The 14,406-nt window shown below is 52.1% G+C and overlaps 1 protein-coding gene across 4 annotated transcripts; it reads left to right on the forward strand.

Moving 5' to 3' along the window:
* The first annotated feature begins 5,131 nt into the window (after positions 1–5,131).
* Positions 5,132–13,478, forward strand: AIPL1 (aryl hydrocarbon receptor interacting protein-like 1). Of its 4 annotated transcripts, none has more exons than XM_008581118.1 (6): positions 5,132–5,230; positions 5,818–5,997; positions 10,892–11,080; positions 12,118–12,294; positions 12,418–12,559; positions 13,269–13,478. In XM_008581118.1, exons 1-6 carry the CDS (start codon positions 5,135–5,137, stop codon positions 13,469–13,471), a joined length of 987 nt encoding a protein of 328 aa, XP_008579340.1. In that variant the 5' UTR covers positions 5,132–5,134; the 3' UTR covers positions 13,472–13,478. The 4 variants fall into 4 exon arrangements, with proteins under 4 accessions (XP_008579340.1, XP_008579341.1, XP_008579342.1 ...); XM_008581119.1 differs by having other exon boundaries at positions 5,135–5,230; positions 5,854–5,997; positions 13,269–13,471; XM_008581120.1 differs by having other exon boundaries at positions 5,135–5,230; positions 5,884–5,997; positions 13,269–13,471.
* The last annotated feature ends 928 nt before the right edge of the window (positions 13,479–14,406 follow it).

Consider the following 14,406-nt stretch of genomic DNA (forward strand, 5'->3'; position numbering starts at 1 on the left):
ACGGCAGCCCCACCGCGCCCCGCCGGGACTCACCGCGGAGCCCCGCACGCCGAGCGGACGCCGACGCCGGCCGATTCGAATCTCCGCGCGGCCCCGCCCGGCCGCGCCCTCACAGCTGATTGGCTCCATGTGCGGCCCGCCGCCGCGCCGGGGCTCCCATTGGCTCTCTCCTCTCGCGGCTGTCGATCCTGCTCTCGGATTGGTCCGGCCGTGTTCATTCATCACCCCGGGCCTGCCGCCTCCGCGCCTGGAGATTCCTGCGCTTTGTATCTGCGGGTCGCGCCGGCGCCGCCCTTCGCCGCCCGGCCCTGCGCCTCCGCCCGGCCGCGGGGTCCAGTGCGGCTCTCATGCCGGGGCCCCTTCCGCGAGCCTGCGCAGGGTTCAGGCTGCTCGGACCGATGGGTTCCCGGGCACCGAGAAGACCCAGGGGCCGGGGGCCCCGGGCTCCAGGCCCTTCAGCCGGCAGCAGCCCCGGTCTCTCTCTTGGGGACCCCTCCCATCTTGCCAGGAAGTCTGGCCTTTCTTTCCTGCTTGGTGGTTTTGTTAGAAAGAGCCAGGGACTGGGGGTGCGGAGCTCCGGGTTCCCATGGAGGTGTAGTTTCAAATTTCCCCCACGACCCTCCCTCCCTGAGACGAGGCTCTGCCCCTCTCTGGGTCCCCCCAACTCGCCATCCACACTCTGCCCCTAAGAAAATATTCTGGAGGAGGGGACAGCCCAGCGCACACCTGCCTGTCCACCTCCCGCCCCACCGATCCTTCCCTCTCTCCAGCTGCACGCTCCCGCTCTTCCATCTGTGATGCTCTCCCCGACCCATCTCCCTCCTTTACGGGGCCTCGTGACCCCAGAGCAGCACCCTCACTCCCCGCTTGGTTTCCTCGCTGCCCCTCCCCCCAGGACCCCCTTCTTTGCTCAGCCTGGGATGATGAGCTCCCTGCGGCTCTGTCTTTAGCCCTCTACTTCATCTCTTGGTGGTCTCACCCAATCCTTCAGCCTCGGTGATGTCCCCCAGGACGACGATGATGATTAATGTGTATACGGCACTCACTGTGCACCAGGTACTGGTGCTCCAAGCACTTTCTGTTTTCTGATTCATTTGATCTTAACTGCAGCCTGCAGCTTGATGAGGAAACTGAGGTACAGAGAGGTTAGGCTGGGCTGAAGTTTCAGTCAGTTGGTATATAGCAGGGCCAAGGATTCAGACTCCATCAGTCTAGGACCAGGGTCCATGGCCTAACCACCACACCACACTGCTCCGCTTCAGCCCTCACACCTACATCTCCAGCCTGGACCTCTTGCCTGACACTAGAGCCGACAACCTCCTGCATCCCGTCTCCTCCTGCTGCTGCAGGCAGTTTAAACCAACACACCTCAGCTGAAGACACCCTGTTCTCCCAAGACCTTCCTTTTCCACCCCCACATTTCCTCTCTCATGTCTTCCCACATCATATCAACTGGGTGCCTGTGACAGATGAAGCACTGTGCTAAAAATGGGCCGCGAAGATCAACAAGACAGACGCATTCCTTACCCTCACGGAGCTAACACCTAGTGCGTGAGAAGAGATGGATGTTAATGAATCAAATGACCAATAATCATTAATCAAAGAACCAACCACACAAAAATTATGCTATTTAAAGGCAAGTTTACTAGGCAAAGTATATGTTTGTGTGGTCTTAGCACAGGGAATCTGATGTTCAAGAAGACCAGTACTCACTGTAAGAACCCCAGCACACACACATATGTGAACTGAAACCAAAGTTCACAAAACAAAATACTTGACTATGTATGATGTGCTTTGAGATTTTATTTTCGATTTTGTTTTTCAAAACTGATGGTGACAACTCACTACGTTTATTTTACAGTGGTCACTAATGGAGTGTGGGTTGAGGTTTGAAAAACGCTGCCCTGTTTTTCCTGTCCACTTGGTTCCCCCTTAGGGTTGTTCACCAAGAGTCAGAAATGCTTGTTTCCAAACCGTTTATACGCCAGTGGTGTTTGTTATTGTAATTAGGGGATTTAATTCGTGTCATTTACCAAAGGGGAAAGAAAGAGTTGTTGTTCCTACCTATGAAATTAAATTGAAAGACTCATGAAGACTGAGAAACAAAACCTCTCAAATTGGAGTCTCTTTTCACAATCGTCTCTCCAGTGCCTGTCGCAATGCCTGGCACCTCATGGGCATCCATAATAATAGCTTGTATTTCTTGAGCTCTTCCGACATGTCAGATACTCTGCTAAGTGCATTTACTTTCTTTATTCTTCCTTAATCCTCCTGGCGACTCTGTGAAGTAGGCACTACTTTTATTCCTATTACAGATGACAAAAACTGAGATTCGGACAGTGAAGTATCTTGTCCAAGACTGTGCAGAACATCAGAGCTAAAACTTAAATCCTGCGTGTCTGACGCCAAAACCTGAATTCTTAACCTTCCATTTCACAGCCTCGTTAAGTATCTGGAATGAATGAATGCATGCATGCATGCTTGCAAGAAGAGGCCCCCTGCTTGGAGCTTTCCACCCTCTCGCCTCCTAACTGGCAGGCCAGGTTAATGAAGGACAGTCTCCATGGTAACGAGAAAAGAAGAAGAAACATTCTCTTCTGAATGACTTCGCATTCTTTTCGCCTTGCATGGAGTGGTGGCTGGAGGCTGGGAAGAGGCTCTGCTCAGGGGAAGCAGGCTCCAAATCGAGAGGCGGTGCAGGGGCTCCTGTTCCTTGTAAGGAGGAAAAACCAGTCATTTGTTCCAAGTGGAGGCTTTTCTGGGGGGATCCAGCTCCACCCTTGCCTCTGTTGGGGTGGGGTGGGGGTGGAGGAGGAGCTCCAGCCCTGCTCTGAGGGGGCTCCCAGTCCGACAGCAAAGCTCCCTTCTACCAGCTTCCCTGACCGCCTGGAACTGTCAGTCAGATGGAAGAAGCAGACATTAAGCACATTATTGTAAACAATTAACAATTGTGCAAATTGGCATGGATGTGCAGTGCTAGGGGACAGTGAAGGGCGTGAGGGGGATGGGTGGCCTCACTTGAGCTGGAGGTAAGGACAGGCTTCCCTGAGCACGTGGTGTTTTAGCTGAGGACTTAGGGGCCCAGCATTAGGAGTCTGGGGCACTGCCAAGTTCTAAGACTGGAGAAAGGCTGACTGGGCAAAATAGAGAGGGTAGGGCTGAGGTCAGGGGCCAGGGGTGGCCAGAGGCAGGGCCTGTAGGCCAGGGAAGGAGTTCAGAATTTATCCTGGAGGTGGGAAGTCTTAAGAAGGGAGTGGGATATTAGAGTTGCATTTTGATAAAGTCCACGAGGAGACTGGTTTGGGGGCCAAGGGGTTGCTGGGGGATCAGTCTGGAGGCTGTGGCCTGAGCCGCAGTGAAGCCAAAACCCCCAGCTTCGACATCCCCTCCCTTTCCTGCCCCCCACCTCCCCCAGCCAACCACGGGCCAAATCTGTCTGTTCTGCCTCTTCCGTATCTCTGCAATCCGTGTGTGCCTTCTGACCTGTCTACAAATGGAAGCAAGCAACAGTGGGAGAGTTTAAGAAGTGTGATGAGACACAATTAGATCTTTTTCTCCCATTGTGTATTACATCACCAATAGAAAACTGCCTAAAATACAAAGTCTGGTGTAATAAATACTTATAAAGCAAACACCCATGTAACCATTACCCAGGTCAAGGGTGAACAGTGCCAGGACCCCTGAAGCAACCCCTTGGCCCTTGCTGTGTGCTCTCCCTACCTCCCTGGACTGTTATGCTAATCACTTTTATTTTCCTTTACAGTTTTACTAAGTATCCAGTTTGCCTCCTATGCGTGGAGACCCATCTAGGTTGCTGTGTAGCTGGAGAAAGGATGAAAGGAGGGAAAGGGTGTCGACAGCCCCACCCTAGCCCCCTCTCTCCAGACAGGGATCTGAATAGGCAGGAAGGGGTTGCTGGAGGGGCCAGTCTGGGTTCCCTGGGACTGACCAGCTGGCCCAGGTTTGGTATCCTATATGCCAATGGTTCTGATGGGAGCCAAGACTTCCAGGGATGCTGGATTTCGGGGTCCCACTCACTGCTCCCGGCCTCCCAGCTTCCTGGAGAGGGAGGCAGGAGAGATCGGTTTTCCTGTTCCAGTTGGGAAAATGGGGTTAGAGAAGATGGAGACACCCAAGGCCACAAGGTCAGTAAATAAGAGGTGGGATCAGCCCTTTGAACTCAGCTCTATCGGGCTCCTAGTCCAGCGTTCTTCTCTGTCCCTGTGGCAGGACCTGGTGTCCCTTCTCTCTGCAACAAGTCAGCCCGGCATCAAGAGAAGGGCTTGTGCTGAGTACTACACCCTCAGCGTGCGGGGGGCGGAGGCGCAAGGACTTGAGCTGGCCACAAGGTGGCGCCAAACACCGAGTCTTCACATTTATTTTTCTTTTTGGAGCAGAAAGGGGGTCTCTAACTCCCCGAATAAGCTCTGCCTGGGTTCCTGGGCACAGGGTTAAGGCCCTCCAATGGGGAGGGGATGCCCCCCCGGGCTGGACCTCGCACAGGAGGAAGGATCGGGGCTGGGGAGGGTTCTTCAATTTTCCCCATACGTGACCCACCTCTTGGTCTCCGTCTAGTTCTCTCCCAGGATGGAAGTTTACCCCCTCTTTCCTTGGGCCATCATCTCACAGCCTCCTGAGGGAAGATCTTGGGGAGGGATGAGGAGCAAACAGAGAAGGTGGTGGGCTGCAAAGGCAGCAGGGCCCTGGCCTGGGGTCCAAAGGGACTTAGAGTCTGGGACCAGGGTCAGCACCTGGGGGATGGGGGTGGGAGAGGGGGACGAGGCAGGGCAAAGGGGGCTTCAGGCCTCCCATCCTTTTCCCCTTGGGTGACATCCAGGCCTCTCTGTTGTTCGCTCCCCTCTCCCCTGTCTTCTTTAAGAAAGCTCAGCTGATCTCCTTCCAGGGGTGGAACAAAACCGAAGCCCTGGAGTGGCTGGAGTGGTTAAGGGCCAGCTCGGGGCACCACCCTCCCTCCCTCCCTCCCCTCCCTTCATCCTTCATCCCTTCATCCACCTTCCTCCCTTTATCCACTCCCCTCTGGGCCGGGCAAATCTCCACCTGTATTAGCCTAAGTGTCTTCCCTGCAGGTGAGATTATCCCAGCCTGGGCTGGACCTCTCCCTCCACCTGGAGCCATGGACGCAGCTCTGCTCCTGAACGTGGAAGGGGTCAAGAAAACCATCCTGCATGGGGGCACAGGAGAGCTCCCGAACTTCATCACTGGCTCCCGAGTAAGTGCCCCCTGTGGCACCGTCCACATTCCAGCTGGGCCCCAGGGCACTGCAAACAGCCCCCACCTTTGCCAGAAAAACAGCCAGTCAGGCCCTTCCTGGAATCGTCCACCCCCAGCATCTGCGAAGCTCTGAGTTGGTCCCCATCCATGGGGCACTTTTGGTATTTTGCAGATTAAACTTTAGTATGGGCTAAGGGGAGGGGCTTTGGGGAATTTTCTGGAGCACAAATGTTGACTGAGAAGGAAGTGTCCTTGGGGGGTCATGGTGTTTGTCCTCAAATGTCTGGTGGGCTTCCCTGGACTGAGGGATGTGTCTGTGGCTGCAGAACTTGGGCTTATTTAAGGAAGGACTTTTGACATTCAGAGAGTGGGAGTGGAGTTCTTTGGGAGGGGGTGGATTCCTCATGCCTAGGGGAGTAGAGACATGGGGGGACAGAGACAGGAGTGCTCTGGGGGTCTGGGGCATCTGATGGGGGTTTGGGTGAGCTGAGCCCTGAGGACAGCCCTGGGAGTCTATGACAGCGGTGGTGGCTGCTGCTGGACCCCAGGAGGTGTGTCTAGAGCAGGGTCCACTCTCTCGACCAGGTGATCTTTCACTTCCGCACCATGAAATGCGACGAGGAGCGGACGGTGATTGACGACAGCAAGCAGGTGGGCCAGCCCATGCACATCATCATTGGCAACATGTTCAAGCTCGAGGTCTGGGAAATCCTGCTGACATCCATGCGGGTTGGTGAGGTGGCAGAGTTCTGGTGCGACACCATCGTAAGTAGGCCATGCGGGCCCATTCCCTTCTACATGGCCCACCCATCCGCTTTGCAGGGCTGCCCTGTTTCGGGAAAGCTGAGGGTAAAACAAACTCCGCAAGGCAAATCCCACCTCCTCATCCCCTGCCATCGTGAATATGAAGATGGGCTCAGCAGAAGAGCGAGGCCTTAACGTGACCGTCAGTGCTGTAGCTGGCTGGTGGGATGCAGCGGCCGGGCCAGGTCCCATAGCAGTGAGCCTGCAATCAGATCCTGGAGACTTTTCGCCATTGGTCACTTTTTGCCCTCCTCTCCAATCCTACTCACTTTGTGAAAGTTTTTTCTATTTTTGGCACTCATGAGTTAGCGTGGCCCAGGTAGAAATGGTGAAACTGACCTTTAAATGAACATTTCTTATGGAAACTTTCAAACATATACAAAAGTCGACAAAAGGTATAATGAACTTCCCAGCCAACAGCACCCCACGCCAGGCTTGCCTCATCTGCCCCCATCCACTTGCCTTCCTCATCTCCCATGGTTAGAGAAAATTCTAGACCCGTATCCTTCCATCCACCAATACTAGAATTCGTGTCTCTAAAATACCAGGCTATTTTAAAAACAACCACAATATCATTATGAAATCTTAAATTTTAATTCCTCAATGCCAATAATTCCTTAATGCCATCTAATACCCAGTTGGGTTAAGATTTCTCTGGTCGTCTCCTCATTTATTCTTTTGAAATGAGTGAGATTGGTTTGCTCACATCAGGATCCAAAGTGCATGCGTGGTGTTTTGTTGATACGTTTCTCAAGTCTCTTTTTATCTGTGAGATTCTACTCCCTTTTTCTTCCTTGTTGTGGATTTGTTGAAGGAACTGGGTCAATTGTTTTTCAGAAGCCCCACATTCTGATTGTACTGGTTGCTTTGCCATGGCATTGGCGACCATGTTCTTCTCTTCACCATAGTTTTGATAAATTGCAAGTTTGGTCAAAAGAGCTTGATGAGATTCAGGTTCTTCTCTTTTTTGCAAAACTATGTCCTGGTAGTACTGCACACTTCCTGTGGCCTGCCTGCCTCTCTTATTGTGATGTTGAGACTCACTTGTGGGTTCAGGTGCTGACAGCCTGACCCACCTATTACAGAGCTTCCCTTGACTATCACATTGACGGTGGGGCCCCAGGCTTATCATTTCATCAGAGGCCAATGACCTTTTCAAAGAGCAATTTGGGAGAGAGGTAGACCTGAGTGTGAACTGTGTTTTATCTTTTATTAGTTGTGTGAACTGGAGAAGTCCTTTCTCCCTTCTGCCACTCTATTTCCTCACCTATAAATAAATAAAAACCTAAGTTAAGGGCTTGTTTTGGGGATTACATGATACAATGCATATGAGGGTAAATCACAGTACAGGGCAATTGAAAAGTGGAAGCTATTATTTTGAGCCAGAAGAATTTTTGAGATTGTCTCCCTTATTTTTCTAACTAGGGAATTTAAGGCTCAGAGAGGGAAGGTAATTTGCCCTGGGTCGAGCAAGTTAAGGGACAGAATCTGGGTGGGACCTGTTCCCCTCCCTCCTATCCAGGGCCGGCTCTTCATGGTGTCTAATAGAGCCAGGCTGCAGTGACTTCCTTTACCAGTAGGTGGTCCCACAGGTGTTATTTTTCATTCACTTGGCAAATACTAGTTGGGCATCTTTTCTTTGTACCAGTCCATGTGTTACTCTTCATCTTGATGTTTTTAACTTAAACTATGTTTTATTTTATCAAGTCAGGACTTTGGAAAATTGACTTCTTTGTGATTTCAGTTAGTTTAAAATTATACTTATTTATTGACTTTGCTTACAGCGAGGAGGTCCTGTACTTTTTGGACCCATATGTACCTCTCTTGCAAGCCATGTGTTAGATGAGGCTTGGTTGCAGCAAGAGCCCCCCCTCCCCCAGGACGCATGTTTGCTGACACAGGAAAGACAGGTGCATAGAAGGCTGTCAATAAGTCCTTAATTGGTTGATTGACTTGTTTTCAGCGCCACAGGCTATTGTTCCTCCCGCGATGCAGGCATGGCTCTTTGTTTCCTGTGGTCTGTGCTCTGCTGGCCACATCAGTAGTCAGGTCAGTGTGCTGCCCATCTCAAAGGCTGGTGCCTTTTACACTGTAGTGACTGATGGCTTTCCTGATGGCCCCCACATCTCCTTGTCCCAGCCCACAGCTGCCATAATTGCGTGCATGCGCACACACACCCGCCCCTGCCAGAGTCATTTATCCATCTACACATCCACCTTCTATCCATCCATCCACCCACCCACCTGGACATCAATTCATTTATCCTTCCCTTCAACCAGTGTTCATTCATAATCCAGTCTTCCGTCATTAAGCATCCATCCACTTCTCTCTCTCTCCTTCCTTCCCTGTCTATCATCCATGTATCCACCTGTCTGTCTAATGAGAAGACATTCACTGGGCACCTGATTCGGCCTGTGCTGAGCGTTAGGAATGAAACAGGCAAAGTCCCCAGCCCTGAAGGAACTGGAATTCTGGAAGAGGAGCAGAATTTAATCCAAATGATTATAATGCAGGGCAGCCAGTGCCATGACATACCTAAGTGAGGGCAGAGTGCTTCGGGGCCACAAAAGAGGCGCGACTACCTGCCTTAGGGCCTTAGGGGGCATTTATTTAAGAAGATAACATTGAGCTGGATTTTGAAGGATGAATAGGAGTTCATCAGGCCTGGAAGTGGGGAGAGGGGTAGCATCCTGGCCAGGAAACGTGAAAAGGCTTGGCACATTACACTTAGTTAGCCCCTTCTCCTCTGTGGAGCATCACTCCTCTCAGGAAACTGAGTTCTGGAAAGGCCAAGCACTCAGTGACTTAGGAGGGCCTGGCTTTCCCTAGCGGGTGCTGCTTGTCACTCCCTGCAGAGCCCTCTGCCTGGATAGTCCTCACTGGATTACCTTGAGCTGTAGGTCTCTGCAGAAGCAGGGGGCTTTCTCCCTCTCCCCCCTTCTCTGAAACTAGAGGCGGCAGGATCAGTCAGGGATTTGGGGAGCTTCTGTCCTGAAACGCATTCTTCCCTGACCCTCCAGGGAGGAGACGGGTCTCTATGTGGGATTCTTTTGCTGGTGCCCAGCCTTGTGAGTCCAGGGTTGCAAACTCAAATTCCACAAGGGGCCAGGACCCTGTTTAAATGAAGATCACCTGCCCCATCCAAAGGCTGCCATGTGAAAGGGGCAAGGCCCAGTGTGGCTGGATATTCTGAGTTTTCCAGATAAGCCAGAAATCTGCATTAGCATGTGAACTCTCGCAGTGTTCACAAGCTGGCAGCTAATTAAAAACAAACAAACAATAAACAGCAAAACAGCCCACACTGTGAAGGATAAAACAAAGCCAATCTGCCAGTTGGATATGCCCAACAGCACACCAGTGTGCACCCTCCAGTACAAAGATGGCCCCTCACGCAGAACCAGGCTCTGGCCTTGAAACCCCAGAGACGGGCAGTGGTCCCAAGGGGGCTGAGCAAGGCCAAGGACTGGAGTCAGGCTCCACAGAGACCCGAGTGTGACTGTGGCTGACCCCGCTGACCTGCAGCCAGCTGCTAGGCCTTGTGCTGGCACAGAGCTGAGGTTTTCATTCTCTGGCCTCTGCTGGGGCAGCAAGTCCCTGGAGTTTTGCTCTATCTCCAACTTTTATCCTCCTTCCTGGGCTTTCTTCCTGTTCCTGGGGGCATCCCACATCCCACCTGTGCTGACCAGGGGCCCTGGTAGTGTCATGATGGCAGATGTCTAGCAGGACAAAGCCTTTGTCCAAGGGTTTGCCCAAAGAGCCGCCTGGTCCTGGAGTCCCCAGCTCACACCCAACCTTCTGGGAGACAGGTCGCTGCCAAGCTGGGGGTTGCTGTGTCAGGGCCAGGAGTGCCCCCTGTCCCAGCTTCTGGTAAGCTGATCCTGGGGCTTCTCCCTTCCTTAGTCCAGCCTTAATCCCAACAAGCTCAACTGCCATCTGGTCGTCTCTCTCACAAAGAAGCAGAGGGCATCTGGGCTAATCCTGGCTGTGGGGTGGGGAAGAGTGACCTTCATCCACATGCTGGTGATTTGGAGGCAGATCTGACCCGTTTCTGCCCTTCATTTTTCCAACAGTGTGTCTTTATTGGAGTTGTTTGTGGGAGCCAGAGCTGGGCCATCTCAGAACACGGTCCAAGGAGATGGGTTCTCAGGGACCCTTTCATTTTGAGAAACTAAGGCCACATGCTGATTTTCCCAGGCCTCCTCCACCCTGAGGGTGGCAACCCCAGCTCCCACTACTGGGCAAGGCTGCAATGAGTCAGACCTATATCTGCACTGTCCCTTTTATTCCCGTAACAGCCCCAATACCTGGCAATAAGGCAACTGGGGTTCTGACAAGTGCAGTGACCCGGGCTAATCGGCGGCACCGCCAGGATGCTAAACCAGTCCTCTCGGACCCTGGAGCCCCACTCGCTCCACTGCTCCATGCTGGCCTCCCTGTGAGTCACAGGCTTTGTGGAGCTCAAAGTCTCCTTGGGGGACAGAAGGGTTATAGTTGACCATAAGGACCAGCAAGAGGCAGCATGAGGCTAAGAGCTGGCCTCTGGAGCTGAGTTTGAATCCCGCCTGTCACTTCCTAGCTGTGTGACCTTGAGCAAGTTGCTTGACCACTCTGGGCTCCAGTTTCCTCATCTGTAAAATGGGGATAATAGTAAAGCCTCTCTTGTTGGGTTGTCATAAGGACTGAAGGAATTAACAGGTGTAAAGCGCTTTGCCTGGTGCACAATGCACCAGTTATTCCCAGTGGGTGCAGTGGGGTAGCAGGATCCTTGCTGTGAGGGGCTCAGAGTGGGGGCTCTTTGCGGCTAACCTAGCTCTGAACAGGTAGCCCAAACGCCATTCATCCGTCTCTCCCACAGCACACGGGGGTCTACCCCATCCTGTCCCGGAGCCTGCGGCAGATGGCCGAGGGCAAGGACCCTACGGAGTGGCATGTGCACACGTGCGGGTTGGCCAACATGTTTGCCTACCACACGCTGGGCTATGATGACCTGGACGAGCTGCAGAAGGAGCCACAGCCTCTGATCTTTGTGATCGAGCTGCTGAAGGTGGGACCTGGGGAGCGGAGGGCTGATCCAGCATCAGAGAGGGACCAGGGACAGCAGGCACCACGGGGAGCCCAACCCCACCAGCCACTGGACATCACCCTGTTTCTCTTTAAAGAACAGGAAAGTGTTCCAACACCACAGGAGAATTGGAATTTGAAAAAAAAGTCATCTGCTTTTTCCGAGGGAAAAGTCCATTTGGAACCGACTTTAATCAATGTTATTCATTCTCATTTTGGAGGCATTTTACTGTGCTTGGTTACCAACTTCCATTTTTATTTTCAAAAATTTTGGATTATAACCTCATCCTTGGTCCCTGTGGGTTGTGGGTTCAAACGTCCTTCTCGAATAGTGGGAGGGGCTACATAGAACTGTCCCTATCCTGTCACCCAGACCCCAGAGTGATTGACAATCCATGTTTGTGGGGTGGTGGGAGGCTGGACTGTTAGCTCACTGGGTTAGAGTGCAACCTTATAACACCAAGGTCATGGGTTCAGGTCCCTGTGCCAGCCAGCCCCAAAAAAAAAAAAAAAAAAAAAAAAAGGACCACTAGTGTGGGAAAGGGTTAGGGCCCAGTCAGGCCCCAGCTTATGGCCTGAGGGCTACATGGACAAATACAAATAAAAAAGAGAACTGTGTTAACTAAGGGCCTTTACAGGTCTGCTTGGACAGTTGTGTGGTTTGTGCACTGCACAAGGCATCACTAAGGTGCTCATTATAGACATTGTACATTTGTACTTTTATTATGACAATTTTCCATCAGATGGCAATAAGTTGACTTGTTCTAACAAAATGAGCATTCATGACAACTTTCTAAATATCGGAAGTAAAGCATCTCGGTGAAGGAGCACCTCTTCCTAATTTGCACAAAGGCACTGATGTAGGGCGGGGCCCTGGGCCTTGTTTGTATGTATTTGACCAGCAAGCGTGATTCTTCTGGCTGAACCTCAGTGTGGCAAACGCAGAGCCGACTGCAGGGAGATGTGCTGGGGTCCGCTTTTTCTGGTCCCTGCCTCACTGACCTGCCCCTCTTGGTCCAGGTTGAGGCACCCAGCGAGTACGAGAGGGAGACCTGGAACCTGAGCAATGCCGAGAAGATGAAGGCCGTGCCCATCCTCCACGGAGAAGGGAACCGCCTCTTCAAGCTGGGTCGCTATGAGGACGCCTCTTCCAAGTACCAGGAAGCCATCGTCTGCCTGAGGAACCTGCAGACCAAGGTGGGAGGCTGTCGGCCAGGAGATGGGAAGTGGGGCCACTGTGGGGAGCAGCCCCAGACTGGCCATGGTGGGGTGGGGTCAGGTGGTGGCCTGAGCTCATGGCAGACTTTGCTCACGGGGCAGGAGAAGGCATGGGACGTGCAGTGGCTGAAGCTGGAAAAGATGATCAACACCCTGATCCTCAACTACTGCCAGTGCCTGCTGAAAAGGGAGGAGTACTACGAGGTGCTGGAGCACACCACAGACATCCTCCGGCACCACCCAGGTGCGTGGGGCGGGGTGCCCGGGGCCGAGGGGTCGTCTGGTCCAGGGCCACACCGTCACCTGCAAAGACCTTCCTGGACCTCTCTTCCCACCTGTCAAGGCACCAAACCTAACCTTATCGTGGGTCACGGAAGGGCAGTGCTTTACTGCAGGAGGTATCTTATTTTAATGTGTATTTAGGCAAATATACGAGTAGCTCACCAAACGTGATTTTTGCAGAGCAATAAACAGGCCTTTTAAAAAAGGGGGCAATCAGTATAGAGAAAATATTAAGTCAATACTAGCCCCAGTGGTGTGTGGATAGGACAATATTTGTGAAGAGGGCATTTAAATAACGTTAACAGAACAGCATCAAGCACTTAGCACGCTCCAGGCACCAAGTCCTCTGCATTTATCAGCTCATTTAATCCACATAATTCTCATACTCACTGGATGGGGTAGGTTCAGAGGTAGGGCCTGAAGGTGATACACTTTGGGACGCCTCTAAAGAGAAAGAACACAGAGTTACCAATACAAAATCAGTGACAGAGCCTTGGAAGGGCCCATGCAAGGGAGAGGAGCAGGTATTGCTATTATCATCATCATCTCCATTTTACAGTCTTGGAAACTGAGGCATGGGAGGCACAGAGAGGTTAAGGATCATGGCAGGGGCCAGGCTTTTGTAAGGGGTCAGTCCCTGCCAGGTGGATGCAGCCCTGTCCTCCCTGCAGGCATGGTGAAGGCATACTACGTGCGCGCCCGGGCGCACGCGGAGGTGTGGAACGAGGCTGAGGCCAAGGCGGACCTGGAGAAAGTGCTGGAGCTGGAGCCGTCCATGCAGAAGGCAGTACGCAGGGAGCTGCGGCTGCTGGAGAACCGCATGGCAGAGAAGCAGGAGGAGGAGAGGCTGCGCTGCAGGAACATGCTGAGCTAGGGGGGGCGGCCGGCCCCAGCCCCCCGTCCCCCCCCTGTCCCCAGGGCGCCCGCCACTGCGTCCCCCCTCTGCATCCAGCAACCAGCCGGGCACCCACCCGGGCAGTGAGCTGATGGCCTGGGCATTTCTGATACAGTTGACTAGGATTTTGGTGTTGCTTTTTAAAATTGAAAATTAAGTTTTGAAATCCAAGTCATGCATGCCTATGACTAAAAACAGTAACAAGGGCACAGAAGAGCCAATGGGTAAAAGTGAAGTGTCTTCCCCTGCCCCTCCCATTCCTTAACCCAGGCTAGTGGTTTTCATTGAACCTGTTGTTTATTCTTCTGCTAGTTCTCTGTCTCCAAACAGTGTGTTTAAATCTCACTTTCTCCAGGTGTCATTTTTACCCCATGTCAAAAAATGAGGATTTGATGTTTTGACTTTCTCAACACTTCTGTCCCCTTCTCCCAATTTTGGATAGCCGTATATTTGGGCCTTCTCTTGGCTGTTTTTGTAAGTTTATACACTAACCCACAACTCTCTACGATCTCATTGACTTTAGTCCATCTGGTGACCCTCTTCCGTTAGGATGGGGGTGGCTGCACCGAGACCCTTCCCTGCACCTTCCCTCCCACCTCCCACCCTCCTCCTCCTGCCTAAAGATCCTGTGTATGAAACCAGTAAGTTGAAAATACCCTAAATCAAAAATGCACTTAGTACACCTAGCTTACCAAACATCAGCCAGCCTACCTTAAACGTGCTCAGAACACTTGACATTAGCCGGCAGTTGGGCAAAACATCTCACACAAAACCTATTTTATAATATAGTGTTGAACATCTGGTAATTTATTGAATACTGTGTTGCAAGTGAAAAGCAGAGTGGTTGTATGGGTACTCGAAGTGCGGTGTCTGCTGAGTGTATATTACTTTTGCATCACTGTAAAGGGCGAAAG

Source organism: Galeopterus variegatus, unplaced genomic scaffold (genome assembly GCF_000696425.1).
Source record: "Galeopterus variegatus unplaced genomic scaffold, G_variegatus-3.0.2 Scaffold2269, whole genome shotgun sequence".
NCBI lineage: Eukaryota > Metazoa > Chordata > Mammalia > Dermoptera > Cynocephalidae > Galeopterus > Galeopterus variegatus.

What these genes read in the sequence shown, in the direction of transcription:
- AIPL1 (XM_008581118.1), top strand. Translation starts at nt 5,135, where the DNA reads ATGGACGCAGCTCTGCTCCTGAACGTGGAAGGGGTCAAGAAAACCATC. An exon ending in AGTTCTGGTGCGACACCATC is followed by an intron (nt 5,998 to 10,891) that starts GTAAGTAGGCCA and finishes TCTCTCCCACAG; the next exon opens with CACACGGGGGTCTACCCCAT. An exon ending in TGAGGAACCTGCAGACCAAG is followed by an intron (nt 12,295 to 12,417) that starts GTGGGAGGCTGT and finishes CTCACGGGGCAG; the next exon opens with GAGAAGGCATGGGACGTGCA.